Source organism: Akebia trifoliata, chromosome 12 (genome assembly GCF_017979445.1).
Source record: "Akebia trifoliata isolate Shusen 1 chromosome 12, ASM1797944v1, whole genome shotgun sequence".
NCBI classification, from domain to species: Eukaryota; Viridiplantae; Streptophyta; class Magnoliopsida; order Ranunculales; family Lardizabalaceae; genus Akebia; species Akebia trifoliata.
Window position 1 is genome coordinate 34,340,294 of NC_141386.1, and position 16,893 is coordinate 34,357,186.

Here is a 16,893-nt window from a genome sequence, read left to right on the forward strand (position 1 = left end):
TTGTTAACATGTGTCCTAGGGCACACGTTAAAGTGCAATAAATATATTTTGAAAATTGAATTTTGTACCAAAATACCCTCAGATTCTAACGTGTGCTCTTAGGGCAAACGTTAACAAAATCCATAGGAGGTTATATTTTAAGAACCCTAAAACTACATTATGGACATGTAAATGAGTCTCTATGTGCATGTATGTGGGGTTTTTTTCTTGACTTAAAAAATAAAACCGATGGTAACAATAGGGCATTACTTCTCAGTGGGTTCACCTAATAGATCTCTGATTCCAACACTAGAGCTGCTCACATAATTAGAACCATCAAATTAATTGAATTATTTACTGACTGAAATTAGCAAAATAGGGATTCATCAACAACATCAAAGAATTATCCCAAAAATTTGGGATCACTTGATGAATGAATGATTAAGATCAATGTCAGGAGACAGCAAATTCTATATGGGGCTCACCTTGACCAAGACATACCCCCAAAGTGAAATTTTAAGCCTTGAACATCAACCTCAAATTGTAAAACAAGAGATCTGATTTATTCGGTCCAATTGACTTGGGTCGGATAGTTGAGCCCAACAAACTTTGTGCATGATGAGTTTTTCATGTTCACATTCTGCATTCGAGATAGCTTTGTACTTCAATATATGAGTAAGATAGAGATCAGAAGTAGTAAACACATCTGAAGAAATTATCCCATCCGGAAAATATTGAGTTTATTTATCTAAATTCAAAGTAAAGAGTATTTTTAGAAATCCTTAGAAAAATAAAAAAAGTGGAGAGAAATTACCAAATGAGTAAATTGTGATCATACCTTCAACTTAAAATTATAGAATTAGAGTATTTTGTTCTCTTTTTCCTCCTTGCCCTCCTCAAAATCCGTTCAGCTTCTCCTTTTACTTCCTCGGACAAATCGCTTCCCATTCCTTAACCAAGAATAGATATAGATTTAATAAAGTGGTTATAGATTTAGTAAATAATTGCTGCTTTTCACCAATTTAAGAAAAACAATGCATATCCAAGTGAATCATCCTTGTAACTTTAGGGATACTTTGTGGTTCTCAAGATAGAAAAGACATATAGATGACATTAACAGCAAATACTAAATCCAAAAGTCAAATTTTCATTTAAATACTTGTTTCCTTTTCTTCAAGCAAGCAGCAAAAACCTCCATCAATCTCTTCATCTGATTCGATGATTACTCTCCATTCCCTATCCTGCACCACCAATGTTTGTGTAGAAGTAAACTTACAAAAGTTGTACAGATGGTAATTTATGTCTTACTCCATAGCATTCCAAAATACATGAAAATATAAAAGGTAAATGAAAATTTTGCATTTGGAGCTCCTCAAAGATACTATCGATCATCTGGGAGTATGTCATAGTTAAAACCGCTTGGAGCTCCTGAAAATTTATGTCTTACTTCATGCTTGAAAATATTTATAGTTAACAGGAACTGTTAGGCTATTGTTCATAGATCTTAAATTTTGTTATCAATTACTTGAAAATAGGAGCCAATGAACATTTCTGAAAATGTGTAGATATCCAACCAACATATTTAGAATTGAAGACAGTTCAATAGTTGGAAAAATAAAAAGAAAGAGAAAAAAGAATATGCATTAAAACGTAATCTCATATAACATTTCTCATATTTCAAAAATGGACAAGTCATAACTATCAATAATCAATAGCATTTTGTTTAATGATAGTCCAACTTCTAAAAATTCCAGTGCATAAAATTATAAATTAATTTTTTTTAATGCACTTGGCTTCTACATGTAAATAACAGGGTGGCCAGAATAAACAAGTTTATAGGCAAGTTATTAATATCTTAAAGATATAAGGATTACAATGACATAAACAATAGATTGGGAACAAGAGAGTGAGAAAAGATATTTACAAACATGAAAAAATGATAGAGATAAAATTAGAGACTCAGATCAAGGTAGAAGAATCAAGAGCGAAGATCAAAGAATCTTGGTTAGATATGACGAGATTAAAAAAGGTAGAGACTATTTTCAGAAATTGTTGAATGAAGAACATGTAGGGAGAACAGAACCAGAAGGAAACACTAATCCTACAGGGACATTTGGATATTTAAAATTTTGCACAATTATGAATATTGAAGTGAAATAAGCCTTGGCTAAGATGAAGATAGGAAAGATTAGAGTAGCAGAGATGAGGGCATTGAGATTGATGAATGGAAAAACTAGGAAAGATAAAATTAGAAACAAACGCAAACGGGAAAATGTAGGAGTAGCTTCATTATACAATAAACTAAGAAAAAGTCGTCTGAGATGGTTTGTGCATGTTCTATGGAGGCTGCTTACAGCCCTAATTAGAAGAAATGGTCAAGTGGAAGTCCTAAAAGAGTGAGAAGGTGTTAGCTTGCTAAGTTGGTTAAAGTCTTGAATGTTGATACCATGAGCTGAACCCGCCTTCACCTACCAACTACTGACCATTAATCTAGCTTGCCAAGCCAAAGAAAAAAAAAGGTCTTAACTGAGTGAGAGGTTTGGGGAAGTATCATGGGAGAAAGTAGACCTTGTTGGTTAATGAAGCTGTTTAACAAGATATTCAAGACTAAGAAAATGACAAATGGATGGATAAGCATTATGCTACATATTGATAAGAACAAGAAAGGTGTGCAAAATCACACTAAATATCATGAGACAAAGTCTATGAGTCAAAACACATTATTTTTATTGACATAGATGCGTGGTGGGTGGCAAAAGGAGAAACACTGACTAATCTAGAGGAAAACTTTTACAAGACAACTATAAATATTGATCTGTCATAAAACAATGTGTGCATAGAGTAGCTGAGGTGAGGATGGTGAGATTAACAAGAGGTAAGACTTCGAAAAAGACAAAATCAGCTATGAATACATTTGAAGGAAGCTAGGAATAGGCTTAAATAAGAGATAAAATAGGGAAAGATGAGAATGAAGTGGCTTGAGCTACTAAGAAAATATATCAAAGGCACATGCTTTGATAGAAGATATAGCTCTAGATAGAGTTGAATGTGAAATAAGATTCATATTCCAAATCCCAATGCATGGGATAACGAGTAGATAATGATTAAGATGATGAATTTCTTAAAGAGGGTGAAATTCTTTTTTTATAACAAAAATATCCATTTCCATTTTAAGCACTCACGATTTTCTCAATTAATTATGGTACATATTTTTTACATCTCAGTAACTGTATGGAATGGAAAGTAATGGAATAATATACTCATTATATTAATTTGTAGAGGACACAATTTTCTCAATTTATTAGGGTACAACAACTTCGTAGCAGTATAGGAAGGAAAGTCATGGAAGAATATACTCACTATATTAATTTCTAGAGGATTTATGGCCATAAGAAACCACCAAAGGAAGAGGACTTGTAAAATTGTCTAAACCATTACGCGGCCATTTTGACCAACTTAAATAGAGACTATTTCAACAATTGCTAATTTAGGGGATGCACATTTCAAGGGCAGAACAATAAGATATGGAATGTGGTAAACCATGAGGATTCTTACAAACATAATCAAGACATGAGTAAGATGCAGATTGAGTTTAGTGCACCAGAAATCCAAATTATGGTTGCTTTACTAATGTAACTTAAAAAATATACAGGGACCACACTTATGGTGGCACTATGTGCAATTATAATTATCATATTTATAGTCAATGATGTGTTCAAAATCTCTCCTTTTTAAACATTTTCCCCCCTTTTCTATGGTATATTTTCCCTATTGATTTTTTCATGGATTAAAAGAAAAGTGTTTAGAGTTTCTCAATAAACCTCTTGCTGAGAATTTCTCATAAAAAGAATTATGTTCTCTAAAAGAGTAAGTAAATCTCACCCAAACGTAACGTAATCCAACTTTTAGTGCCTATCTTTCACCTTAAAACAGGCAAATAAACTAGTATATCATATAGAGCAAAGCATTTTGTTTCCTGCTAAAAACTAAGAAAACTGGAATTACCTGTTCAATGAGAGAAATTTCTTCCTGCTTGTACTTGATGTTCTGCTGTCGATCAGTGAAAAAAGTTGGTTCTGGTTTTAATGACTCATAGCTTTTGGTTTCTAACTTTGGAATCCGAGTTCTTCGTGTGCAAATCTTAGGAGGCACAACTGGACTGAAATTAAAAAGAGTCTTTCAGAGCCCGAGAAGCTAGGGCAAGAACGCAAGGGAAAACAATCGAACTCAACAACCAATCAAATACTTAACTGTATATGTTCTGACTTTGACCTGATAACGGTCATGTATTTTTTTTTCTTCAAGAATTGAGTACCTTTTCAGTTATAAAAGAATAAGCATGAAAAAAAAAATACCCATCTTACTAGTTTCTTCATTTATACATACAAATCCTATTTAGTGCTCCGTAACTAAATATAAATCAATACACATAGTAAAGCTTAGTAACATGATCCTTGATGATCAAAAAGCTTGCTTCTGTTAAAACTAAAAGCACTGAAATGGTGGTACACAACTGATTTGCTGAAGAGCTACGTACATGTTCAATATATCAAGTCCATATTTACACACTATAATATACCTCAAACTATGAGATGCATTACTTTAAGTACTTAGGTTTGATACATCTACAATTTTCTTATAGGAAAATTTGAAGATTCTTCCATTCAGTATGTGTTCGTCCTTTTGGAAACAATGAACATAAGAATATTCGATAGTAAGTAGGAGTCACCAGATACAATAATTTTAAAGATTACAGCTGTGTGTGTGTGCGCATGCACGCTTAAGTAACTCTCTATATCACTTTAAGTTGTTTGTATTTTTTGTCTACCCTTTTTTCAATAAAGCTGCATTTACCAATCAAGAAAAAAAATCTCTTGCAGGATATCGTGCAACTAACCTAAAACATTACCATTTCCACGGGTGAAGATATGAGGTACAGGACCCAATCTCGGTAATATGGAACATAATCCACTGTAGAAAACCTGAAATTCAGGGATATTGTTCTTTTCTTTTTGATTATGTATTACCACGGATTTAGATGATAACATCTCAATTGCAACTCATTTGAAAAGCACTAACAATCATGGATGAAGTGAAGGACCAAATACCCTTGATGTGATTGGTATTTCAAACTTCTATTCAAAGGTATCTTTGGAAGCAGTAACCACCAATTGTTTGAGGCTCCTTCCTTGGAACAGATGGCTTACATATTTTAACAAGATAATTCAATACTAATGTGTTGATGCGTAGATGAATGAGTTGATTATGTCCATTATGAGTATCTTGTTTTGTTGGTGTAAAGTCTTCAAAGAATTTAGAGGGGTTTTCTTTGATGATTTTGTGGGTAGATGGGATTGGGTTTGTCATATGTCTGCATCTTGGTTGTTCTTGTTTTGGCATTTCTGTGTTTGATTAGCCGGTCATCTCAATCACTTTTATTTTAATGAAATTTTTGACTTTATAAAAAAAATAGCCAAGGAAGAGAAAGAAAATGTAAGTCTTAAAACATACTTCTCCATGACAGGTAGTCGCTCTTTCGGAGATTGAATAATACAGCGGCCTCTCCTCTACAAATTTTCAAAGCGTAAAGCCTTGTAAGGAAAATAAATGCACAATCGGTGGGTATGAGAAAGCAATAATAACACACATCATCATTCTGAGTAAGAAGAACTACCTTTGGTGGCCGAATGGTGGATACCGAATCCTTGTGGTTGGGAGGTTTCACTCTACTAACCATTGTCTGTAAGGAATTAAATGTATATAAAGAAGAAGTTTACTGAGCATAAGCGAATCTGACCAACAGCTCTGCCGGAGTAAATTTATATAACTACTCATGAGATTCATTCCTTTTCTAACAGTGTCACTGAATGAGATTTGAAAGATTCCGAAATGGAGAAAATTTTGTCATACATTGCCTCGAGGAAGGAGATACTTCAATTTAGCATTTGTGTACCACATCCCAGAAAAACCAAGAAAGAAAAAAATAATAAATAATCTTATAGCTCAGAAATTTCTGTTCTTTAATTTATCATATTTACCTCCATTTCTTTGGTGAAGGTCCGACAAAGCTCACTTTGTAACTTTAGCATCTGTGCTTTGACTTGGTCTGGTATTGCTGAAAGAGCAATTACAATCTCTTGCAACTTGTAATGGTGTGACTCCTTTCTCAGTTGATCAGAAATAGATTTTGAGGTCCCATCAAGACTAGCTTTGATGTCTTCTTCTCCCTTGAGCTGGAAATCATTATCCCAATTTAGCGACGAAGGATAACATATATATTTATTTGAACATTTGATACTATTACAAAGATTTGCATTGATGGAAGCTCAGCCCTGGCTCATGCCCCTGGTTTTTTGTACTGCAATTCCCTATTGCTCATCAGGGCTTGATGTTTAAACAGATGGCTGGGTATATGTCGTGTGCTTTAGATCCATTCATATATTTATGAACGTCAGAAAGACTTGGGAAACTCAAGAAATCAACAAAGCCAAAATCTCCCTATCTTACCATTTGTTGCAGCAAGTTATCATGACCAAACAGCTTCTGCCGTATGCCTTCCGCTGAAAGAGAACACCAGAATTACATTAAATATGTAGTACAACTCAATGTTTTTCATTGCTAAGAATGTTTCAAATCAAAAAACAAAAAAGAATGTTTCAAATCATGATCCAAGTTGATGCAGAACTCCTGACAAACCATAAGGAAATGCAGCATTGCATATTCATTTGATATTTAAGTGAAAGATGCACTACTACACTACAAAATGAAGGTAAATGCACCAAGATAAATTCTTAAAGCAAACAAAATCATTCAGGATTTTTTTTTCTAAGATAATGAAGAATATGTTCTAGTCAGGCCATCCAATCTAGGCAGAAACTTTGACCTATGAATACAGATTAGTTCCAAATTCATGGAGTGTTGTTTTAGGGGTCAACAAGGAAATCTTCATAAAGTTGCTCATGTCTTCATAGAGCGTGACAAGACAACATGGGTGCTGACTAGCCAATCATAGAGTCAAGTTCTGAGACTTGAGATCACATGACTTTTTCCAATGGAGTGATGAACAAAAAAAATATTTCCATATTCATCACTACATAACCATGGTTTAAAATATTGGAATGTATCGGTCGATACATATTGGTATCGGCCAAGATTGATACGAAACATTGACCCTGAAACATTGAATGGACCGGGTATGTATTGGTTTGAATCAACCAATACTATATCGGTTTTTTCATTAACCGAAACATTCAATCGATACGATATTTTAAACCATGAAATAAACCACAAGAACACTTGATTTCTTAGCAATATGTTTATGAACTACAACTTTATGGTTTGATCTTATGAGGATAATCTCATCCTTTAAGTTCAAATTTACGACGTGTTGAAGAATGAGGGCACTTACTCTCCAATGATACTTCTTTTATGGCTTTGTTTATTTGCATGACATCGCTCTGAACAGAATCCAGGATCATTCCAAACCTGTTTAATGAAGTTTCCATCAGTCCGATCCTGTGTTCGAGTTCTTCACTAACTTGACCTGTTCAGGCAAATCAAAATAAGTTATCTGACACAGAATAAACAATAAGGAGGGATGATCTTTCTAATGGTTAAGATCGAGTGAACTTACATCTCTGATCTGCTGAAGGAGCAGAATTCCATCTGCGCATAATATTGTTGGAAGATCTTGACATCGGCATTTGAGTCTCTTCTCGTGTATAAGTAATTGGCGCCAAGCAAGAAATCCTCTTTGTCGTGTTTTCTCTTTCCTGAGAACCGAATCTCTGCAAACAAAATTTGAGCAAAATCAAACAAGATGTTGGATCTAATTGTCAAAATCTCCAAAGAAAATCAAAAGAAGCAAGATAATTCATGTAAAATCTCATTTCAGATCCTCTACCTGTTCATTCGTAAGAATCTCATCGAGAGAATTCTGTGAGAGCTGCGAAGACATTCCTTGCGAAAACGATTGCTGAGACTGCTGTGATCGAAGCTGAGAAGCTTGGCTTTTGCCAAAAATCGAAGAGTCTGGTCCAGGAGCTATCACATTTGCTCTTCTGTGATGAATTCGAAACGCTAACAGATTTAAGTAAAAAAAAAAAATCAAAAAGTAATGAAGCTTACTGGAAATTACATTTTCTGTAACGGATCAGAACCTGGAGTGAGGAGGAAGAACTGAAATGGAGCTCAAATCGCAGGCTTTGTTGATCTTCAACTTCATTTAAACGATTTCAGAGATGGAGATCCCACAAACGTAACTTCATTCAACAATTGCAGAAGAATCTGATAGATTCAGAAACCCTAAAAAACTTTAGCAGAACTTCGATTTCGATTTTGATCTGCAGAGCAAGAAGTTTGAAGAAAGTTGGAGGATTACGATCAGAGGAGAGAAATAGAGTGTTAACGAGCCTTCAAGGCGTCCTTTTTTTATAGCGAAGAGGTTTAGCGGGAACTTCGATTTGATCAGTTATGATGCTGAGGCAGGGAACAACTTCACTAACTAACTCAACAGCAGAGTTTCATCTCTAATATCAAAATGCCACGTGGCACAAGTTTTTGGATCCACTCAACACCTTTTTTACTCGCATTTAATCACACTTCGGATAAAATCTAGGGAAAATTACCAAAAGAGTGTTAAATATATTTGGAAAATATTGGAATGACACAAGGAATTTACTACGATTCTCACAACTCTGACGTGGGATGTGCACATAACCACAGATGTGTTTCCTCGCAATACAAGTAAAAATCATCTATGGTTATGTATGCATCTCCGTGTCAGAATTGTGAAAATTGAAATAAATATTGTGTCACCCCAACACGACTGGTGTTAAATATTTGGAAAATGCTGGAATGACACAAGGTATTTACTGCGATTCTCAAAAGTTTGACATGGAATGTGCACATACTCATAAATTGTTTTCTCACGATACAAGTAAAAACCATCTATGGTTATGTATGCATCTCCATGTCAGAATTGTGAGAATCACAGTAAATCCTATGTCATCCTAGCACGACTCTAAATATTTACACAAAAAAAAAAAAAATCAATTTTTTCAAAAATTATCAAAAATGAATTAAGTCATTGGACAATTTAGCATTTTAGTAACTCGAAGGTCTGTCGAGCATTTTAAGTGGAGGCTAAATTGTTAGGGGTATTAAAGCAAGATATTAAAATGCTCAACAATCCTGTTTTGCAATCATTCAATGAGCATTTTTGGTAAATAAATGTATTTTATTAATACGTTGGACAGTTCAATGAGTTACTAAAATGCATGACTGTCTAGTTACTTAATCTACTTTTGGTAATTTAAAAAAAAATAGATTCTTTTATTTATTTATTTTATAAATATTAAAATATTTAACCCTCTTTTAATAATTTTTCCAAAAATCTATGATTCTTCGTACATTGTTGCGTTAGTGCAATGTTGAATGTTGTCGAAGGAAGTAAGTTTAGAACGACATTTTTTTTTTATAATAAAAATAGTGCTGGAGTGATTTCCTAGGACACTGCATTCTACACTGAGCTGGTGTGTAACTGTGCACTCCACCATAGGTACTTTTTTACTCATATCCCGAGGAAATGCATCAATTCTGTGCATTCCTCAATATCAACTCAGTAATGAATGCTTTTCGCATTTTTCTTTTCATAAACATCAAAATTAATTTTTCGCTTTCATCATCTCAATCCACATCTTTTGGAATCTTCTTAGCGCCCTTTATAAACATTCAACTTGAGTATTCCTTCTAATTGGGATCCCAAACAATTTTCGTTATACATGCCAAATCATCTCAATTGACGTTATCTTATTATATCGTCTATTGGATCTACTCAGGCATTTTCTCCAATGTATTTATTTCTAATTTTACTTTCTAAATATTTCCACTCATCCATCTCAAAATCATCATTTTTTTACCACACTCAAGCTATTAAGTTAGACTCTTCTCAACCGTTTAACATTCAACTCCATACAACATTATTGGTACTCCTGCCACCTTATAAAAAATTTCTTTTAATTTAATAAAAAAGCTACTGTTACTTTTCAAAAAAAATAAAAATTGAAAGCTACTATTGCCACACCAATTTTTGCTAACACCACATCAACTGTGTGCAATTCTTTGGTGATTTACATAAAGATTGGTGTGGCAATAGCAGCTCTCTTTAATATGTATCTGTGGCATGATACTCCAGAAGTGCACCTCCACTAATCAAAATAGGAAAGATATTAGGATTGAAGAAGCAAGTAAAGAAACAAACATTTCATGAAACGTAGACTACAAAAGCAAAAAAAAAAAAAAAAAAAAAGAGAAAAAAGATTCAAAATACAAATTACATTAAGCTCAAAGAAAAATAAATGAGTTTATATGCTAAAATTCAGCAAGCCTTCCATTTCAGGCAACATCCTCCTTACAATCCTACTCCTTGAACTTGTACCAGATGGGTTCACTCTAAGCACTCGAAAAGGCCAGCATATGTGTCTTACCCTACGGCGGGAATTCCATTCACCTCTACTCTCGGCCTCCTCTAACTGCCTTGTTAGCTCCTCAATCCGCTCACGCAAACCTGAAGCTCTGCTGTCTGCCAGCTGGAGAGACTTCTCAGCTGCTTCCTGGGCAACCATGGCCGCAGCTGCAAGTTCTTCTTTCAGCTTTAACTTGCTATTCAACATGTCCAAAGATGCCTTGGTCTTCTCCAACTCTTCTCTAAGAATCGCAACCTGGTACAAGAGCACATGAATGAATTTAATGGGAACTCAAAATATTTACGACATTTTGGAGAAGGATGCATAAACTGCATGTTGTGCATCGCTCTAATAGTCGGGCGAGCCAAACAACAAATACATCTTCTGGTGGTGGTAGCCGGTCAAGAAAAAGGAGGCGCCATTGCAACCGAACCAACGGTGCATGGTAAAGAATGTGAATAGTAATATACATGCTAAATAAATACTTCAGTTCGGTCCTGATATTTTTATTAGGTAATCATAAAATAGAGTTAATTCTAAAGCGCCTTTTAAACACTATTAAACCACATAGTTTTGTTCCTGCCCTCTCTTTTGAGGTAAGAAATTATCGCTCCATGAAGGAGTCAATATGGAGAAGGCAGGGATATACAGGTACCATTTTATATTGTATTCTCACATATAAGACTAATACAAGGATTAGAAAGAGAAAAGACGGTATTACAAAGAAATCCATCTAAACTTAAGTAAAAAAGTACAAATAAAGGAAGCACAATTGGCTAGCAAAGGTAAGTCTGTCGTGTGGGACTCCCAACTGGGGGGGTGCTATGCTACAGGGATGTTGGTTTAATGGCATTAATGTTTCTCATTTCAGCTGTCTGATTAGGCATGAAGTCCACAAGTTTGTATACAGGATTCACGGCTTCAAACATAAAAGCATGAGTTTGGTCTTATAGTCAAAGTCTTCTTTACATTCATGCTAACATAAGCAATGCGGTTATGGTTGCTCAAAAGTTTGGATCTGGCATTGTATTACGATTTAAATGTGTAGAATCGTTATTACAACTGACAACATTGGTTCCACTTCATAAACTGATTCTAATGACTACTGAAACTGAGATCATTAGTTCTGCAAATAATACGTGGCCAGTGACGACTGATGACACTATAATATATATATATATATTTATGACGGTGACAATTTAATATGATAACCTTTTTTAACATCTAAAAGCATGTTTCAACATAGGCATTAAAAGAGGCATATATTAATATGGAAACAACTGACAACATCCAGTGAAGAAACAATTCAATATGAAGCAAATTTTAAGAGTTTACCTCACTGTCACGCTCTTCAATGGCATTCTTCCCAGCTTCCACTTCCAATTCACAAGCTTCCCTCCATCTAGCAACCTCTTCTTCTGCTCCTCTTATTTCCATCACGAGTTGTTCAACCTTTCAGAAAAAAAGAGTCGAGGAATGAAATGGTAAGTCGACCATAAATGGGATAAGCACCACATACAAGCCCCCTCATAGATAATGAAAAACACGATTACATTTTGGGCTAGCCTACTCTCCCTCTCTTCCAAATCTTTTATGTATAATGTGCTTTCTGCGATATTCTGAGCTTGTTTCTCTGTAAGACTTTGTAGCCGCTCAGTGTCTGACCTGGCATAAGATATATAATTAAAAACTAGTAACTAAGAAATAGGACCTAATCTTATGGCAGGTTTAATAAGGTTCACATGAAATAGCTTTTGAGCATTCTACAGACTATGGTGGATAAGAATGAGACATATTCTGAAAACCATCAGAGGAACGCGGACATTGAAAACCAAGAAGCTTAAAAAATAATCCTCTATTCCTATGAAGTCATAAGGAAGGCATGAAGTAAGGACATTTTTTCAATACCATTACCCTACCCAGAATGACATGAGAGTTAGGCGGACAACACTCCACAAAAATAGGGGTTGAGAAAACAAAGAGGTGGTCAGTAAGAAGTTCAACAAGATGACCTCTTAATGAAAGTCAAACACACTTTTTTGTTTATATATATGTGAAGATATTTTGCATTGAATTCTACAGTTCTTTGAAAGCCTTCTCTCCTAGGGGAAATATTTAATGGAAGATCCCTTGTTTCTACTTGGCCCGGTCTGTTTGGAAGTAGAGAAATTGTTGTGTTTCCAACAACAAGAAGAATTCCATTGAGATGACCATTAGCGTCAAGCCCATTCACATACTCTCTTTGGACTATCTTCTTGAAGCTTTTCAGTATGTCATGGATACTCCATAGTAATATTCTTGACCTATTTCAAGACTGGTCTTCCAAAGCCTTCTCTCATAGGGGAATCTTTATTGAAACTTCTTCCTTTCACCTTGGGCCTGGTCTATTTGGAAGAAGAAGAATTGCGAGTTTCCAACAACAACAACGATAACCCATTGAGTGGTGAGGAGAGGAATTGTCATCTTTTCAAAAGTAATGATAATCCTATTGAGATGGTGACCATCAAGGACTAGTCCTTTTGTAGGAGTGGTTTTCTATCATGGGCAATTTCAGTTTTCCACAGCAAGATGCATTATGGATCTCTTTGATAATTTTCACAAACATCAGTTAAATTTTATATTGCATTTCATCTTTACCACCCACTCAATCAAGATTATGTTACAGAGACAAGAAACATACATGTTAATGATCAAAAGTAAATCAGAAAACACTGCAATTCAACAACAAAATACCTAGATTCCTCCAAAGATCGCTTTAATTGAGTGATTTCAAGCCTTAAATTCTTCATTATCTTCTCCACAGTCGAAGCCTAGTCACCAAATATACAAAAACAACATCAGACCAAATAGTTACCCCTTTGAATGCAATTTCTCAAATGTAGCAACCATTAAACAAAGGAGAAGAGCAATACCAGACTAACAACCTCCTCTTCACATTCACTATCCGATTTACCGCTTGTACTAGAACCCGAATTATCGAATGAATCTCCAGTTGGAGAACTCATCATGAATCCAAACCCAACCTTCTGTAATCCTCTCTCTGCAATCTGCAGAAGTGCCACTCTCTTCTGCTCACCACTTCCCTTCAATCTACTAAGAGTCTTCTCCACCGATTCCTTCTCTACTAAAGCAATCCTAAGTAAGCTATGAATGTCTCTATTCTCCTCAGTTAAACTCACCACACTATTCTCCAACTCCCTTTTTTCTTTCCTTCTCATCTCTTCATAGTCCGTAAATCTTGATTCTGTCATCATCGCCAGCTTATAAATAAACCTCATTTCTGATAAAAATTCTTTCGATTCTTCATCTAAATTCAGTTCTTCGGTAATCTGATCATCTTCCTTGACAATAATCTCAGTTTTTTCTTCACTGATCCTGTCTAGGATCCTAGAAAGGTACTCTTTTACTGATCCAATCGAATCCAAAATCTGGGAGAAAAATCGAATTCTCTCACTCTTTTCATCCATCAACTCCAATATCCTCTCTTGAGAAACTTCAAATTTGTTCTGAAAATCCAATTTCTCCCTCGATTGATCATTCCTCTGCTTTACTAATTCCTCTTCACGCTCTCTTGCAGATACTTCGAATTTATAAAGCTCGTTACGAAGAGCGTCTCTTTCATGCGAAAATTCTTCGAGAGCATTTACAAGGTCGAGATTGTGCTTAAAAGCTTCATCTTTCTGCTGTTCAAGATCTATCAAGTTATCCTCCATCTCCATGGATCTTGATCGAAGCTCCTCATATGAGCTCCGAAGAGCTTCGAGTTCAGCGAGAAGAGCATCGTTTTGAAGCTTCAATTCATGAAGATCTTCAGAGAGATTTCGCTCGTCTTTGGAAAAATCTTCTTCGATTCGATCTTCAGGAACAAGTTCCATGCTTTCGACGATTCAATTAAGCGTAAAATTTCAGTAATTTTCATCTCCATTGCCATAGCTTGAAGCCAGAATCAGAAACCCTACCTACCAGTCAAAAATGGAGGGAAAGACGTTCAGGTGAGAGAGAAAAAATCTCGAGATTAGGATTGTAGGTTGTATCTCGAGGTAATGGACACGACTACACGTGGCGTTGAAAAGATTGACCATTTGTCGGTAGCAGTGGGAGTACTCTGCTCCCTCTATCTCCAACTCAAAACACAGGCACAAAGCCCACTCTTATTAATAGAGCTAGGTTGGTGTCGTAGTAAATGGTGATACAGGTGGCACAGTCGCACAGAGCCCCTCTCTTGCACGAGATGTGCAACAATAAAGAATGCGGAGCCAAGGTTTTGTCCATGTGGGGGCAACGAAGAGTAAAAAAAAGTTTGTGGGGGCAACTAAGAGGAAAAAAAAATTTTGTGGGAATAATAACGACGGATTTTTTTATCCGTCTCTACTTTTTGTCGCAAGAGTATTTATACTATGACGCAGTTTTGACGCACACTTGATGCTCTTGACTTGTTTGCTCACAACTCAACAAATGTTTGACATGTGACCTGAATGACATTAGTAATAGAGAGAACTTCTTTCTTACCTATTGCCCATATATATATTTTTTAGATTTCATGAAAATATTGATATTTACAAAATAAATATTACTTTTTGAATTTGATCCAAGGTGTTGAAAATGAATGGCCAACGAGCACCCAAGTTTAAAAATAAAATATAACTATTAATTTTTTTTTTAAGTTCATATAATTTTATCCTTTACAACTCCATTGCATCGGATCATGTTTTTGAATATCACAAGGTGATCAGATCAGAAAGTTTTATTTTTTTCACTATAGACAAGAAAGAGAAAAGTGCGTCGGGTGCGTTAATAAAAAATGTCTCCACTATAAATCTATCCCTAATAAAAATTGATATTGTCGTGTGTGTATGAGAAAACATATGTAAAAACAATGTAACATTTATAAATTTTCAAAATATGGGTTTGAAATTTCGGATTGAGATGATTTTTTGTGACGATAATCTCTATGATTGAAAGATCATCCGAAAAAAAAATCAGTCAAATCTAAAACTTCTAACCCCATTAAAAGTGATTTAGAATGTGGTCCGTTGATTTTTTATCAATTTTTGTCAATAATTTATAAATCACTTTTGATGGATTTAGAAGTTTCTGATTGAGCTGATTTTTTGTGAGGATGATCATCTCATCATAGTGACCATCCTTGTAAAAAATCAGCTCAATCCAAAACCTCTAACCCATATTTTGAAAAACCATTATTTTTTCATATGTTTTTACATATGGCCCTTGAACCGCCCCTATATATATATATATAGGGTCGCGTTATTACGACCCCCTTTGCAACACACCTTTTTGTCTTATATGGGCAAAAATGTTTGGAATGGGCTGATTTTTTATGAGGATGATCTCTATGGTGAGGGGATCATCCTGGTAAAAAATCATCCCATTCTAAAACTTCTAACCCCATCAAAATTGATTTACAAAAATTGGACGGTCTATAATTTTTCAACAAAAATCGGATGTCTAGAAGTTTTGGAATGGGATGATTTTTTTCCAGGATGATCCCCTCACCATAGAGATCATCCTCACAAAAAATCAGCCCATTCCAAACATTTTTGCCCATATAAGACGAAAAGGTGTGTCGCAAAGGGGTCGTAATAACGTGACCCACATATATATATATATATCAAAATCTAAGATAAGATGAAAATGTTTTGCTCATATAGCTCTAGCTCATGGAAGTTCAGGATCTACCAATCTCTTGTACCCATGTGTATTTAATGGCATCCCTACTTTACAAAATTACCTTTGCTTGCTTGCGTGTAATGTATAGGCATTGCACATGTACCAAGACTAATCTTTGGTCAAGACCATGATCTGCACAAAGCATAGATATGGGCTCGATCCACCGTCTACAAGGATACTTTATTATAATAAAAAAAAATTAAAAAATATGTAATGATTTTCTAACACCCTTCTCTGACACACGCCCTCATCATAGAATCGTATATCATTTACCTCAGGATATGTATAATCATTCTTTTTTTGTGTATCCCGAGGCAAATGATCTACGATTATGTGATGGGGGCATAGGGTGTGTGGGTCGTAGAGGGACATCATACTATCACCAATCTATATCAAAATCCAATCCAAGATAGGGTAGTTAGGAAATTTAATATGATCTTATCTCCTTCTGTTTAATGTGGTCTTTTGGTAGGTTACATTTTCACTCTCTATTGGCACCCCAACTTTTATGTATTACATCTCAATTTCTTAAATTATTTATCACACCCCAATTAAATTAAAACACATTCTTCAAATATTACAAAGGTTTAGCTTTAATTATAATATCAACATTATAGCACTCAATATGATTAGGCTCATATAAAATCCTTAATCTTAAACCCAAAATGTAGAAATCTAGAGAGATAAAGAGAACTTCTATTGGAACCCCAATTTTTACTTGTTCTCAACCATTCACCTATTTTTTATGACATAGTGACAA

At 34.9% G+C, this 16,893-nt stretch overlaps 2 protein-coding genes across 2 annotated transcripts; both read right to left on the bottom strand.

Moving 5' to 3' along the window:
* Window positions 1–88: 88 nt before the first annotated feature.
* PRD3 (putative recombination initiation defects 3) lies at window positions 89–8,340 on the bottom strand. Its single transcript, XM_086419811.1, has 12 exons — window positions 8,139–8,340; window positions 7,883–8,039; window positions 7,613–7,766; window positions 7,388–7,522; window positions 6,487–6,539; window positions 6,018–6,212; window positions 5,654–5,719; window positions 5,491–5,546; window positions 3,985–4,138; window positions 1,139–1,220; window positions 818–929; window positions 89–619 (listed from the first exon to the last, which is right to left on the bottom strand). Exons 1-11 carry the CDS (start codon window positions 8,201–8,203, stop codon window positions 820–822), a joined length of 1,227 nt encoding a protein of 408 aa, XP_086275937.1. The 5' UTR covers window positions 8,204–8,340; the 3' UTR covers window positions 89–619; window positions 818–819.
* A 1,915-nt stretch (window positions 8,341–10,255) lies between these two features.
* LOC147389797 (ATP-binding protein) lies at window positions 10,256–14,574 on the bottom strand. The gene is made up of 5 exons (XM_086419492.1): window positions 13,358–14,574; window positions 13,179–13,255; window positions 11,999–12,110; window positions 11,781–11,897; window positions 10,256–10,700 (listed from the first exon to the last, which is right to left on the bottom strand). Exons 1-5 carry the CDS (start codon window positions 14,318–14,320, stop codon window positions 10,344–10,346), a joined length of 1,626 nt encoding a protein of 541 aa, XP_086275618.1. The 5' UTR covers window positions 14,321–14,574; the 3' UTR covers window positions 10,256–10,343.
* Window positions 14,575–16,893: the final 2,319 nt, after the last annotated feature.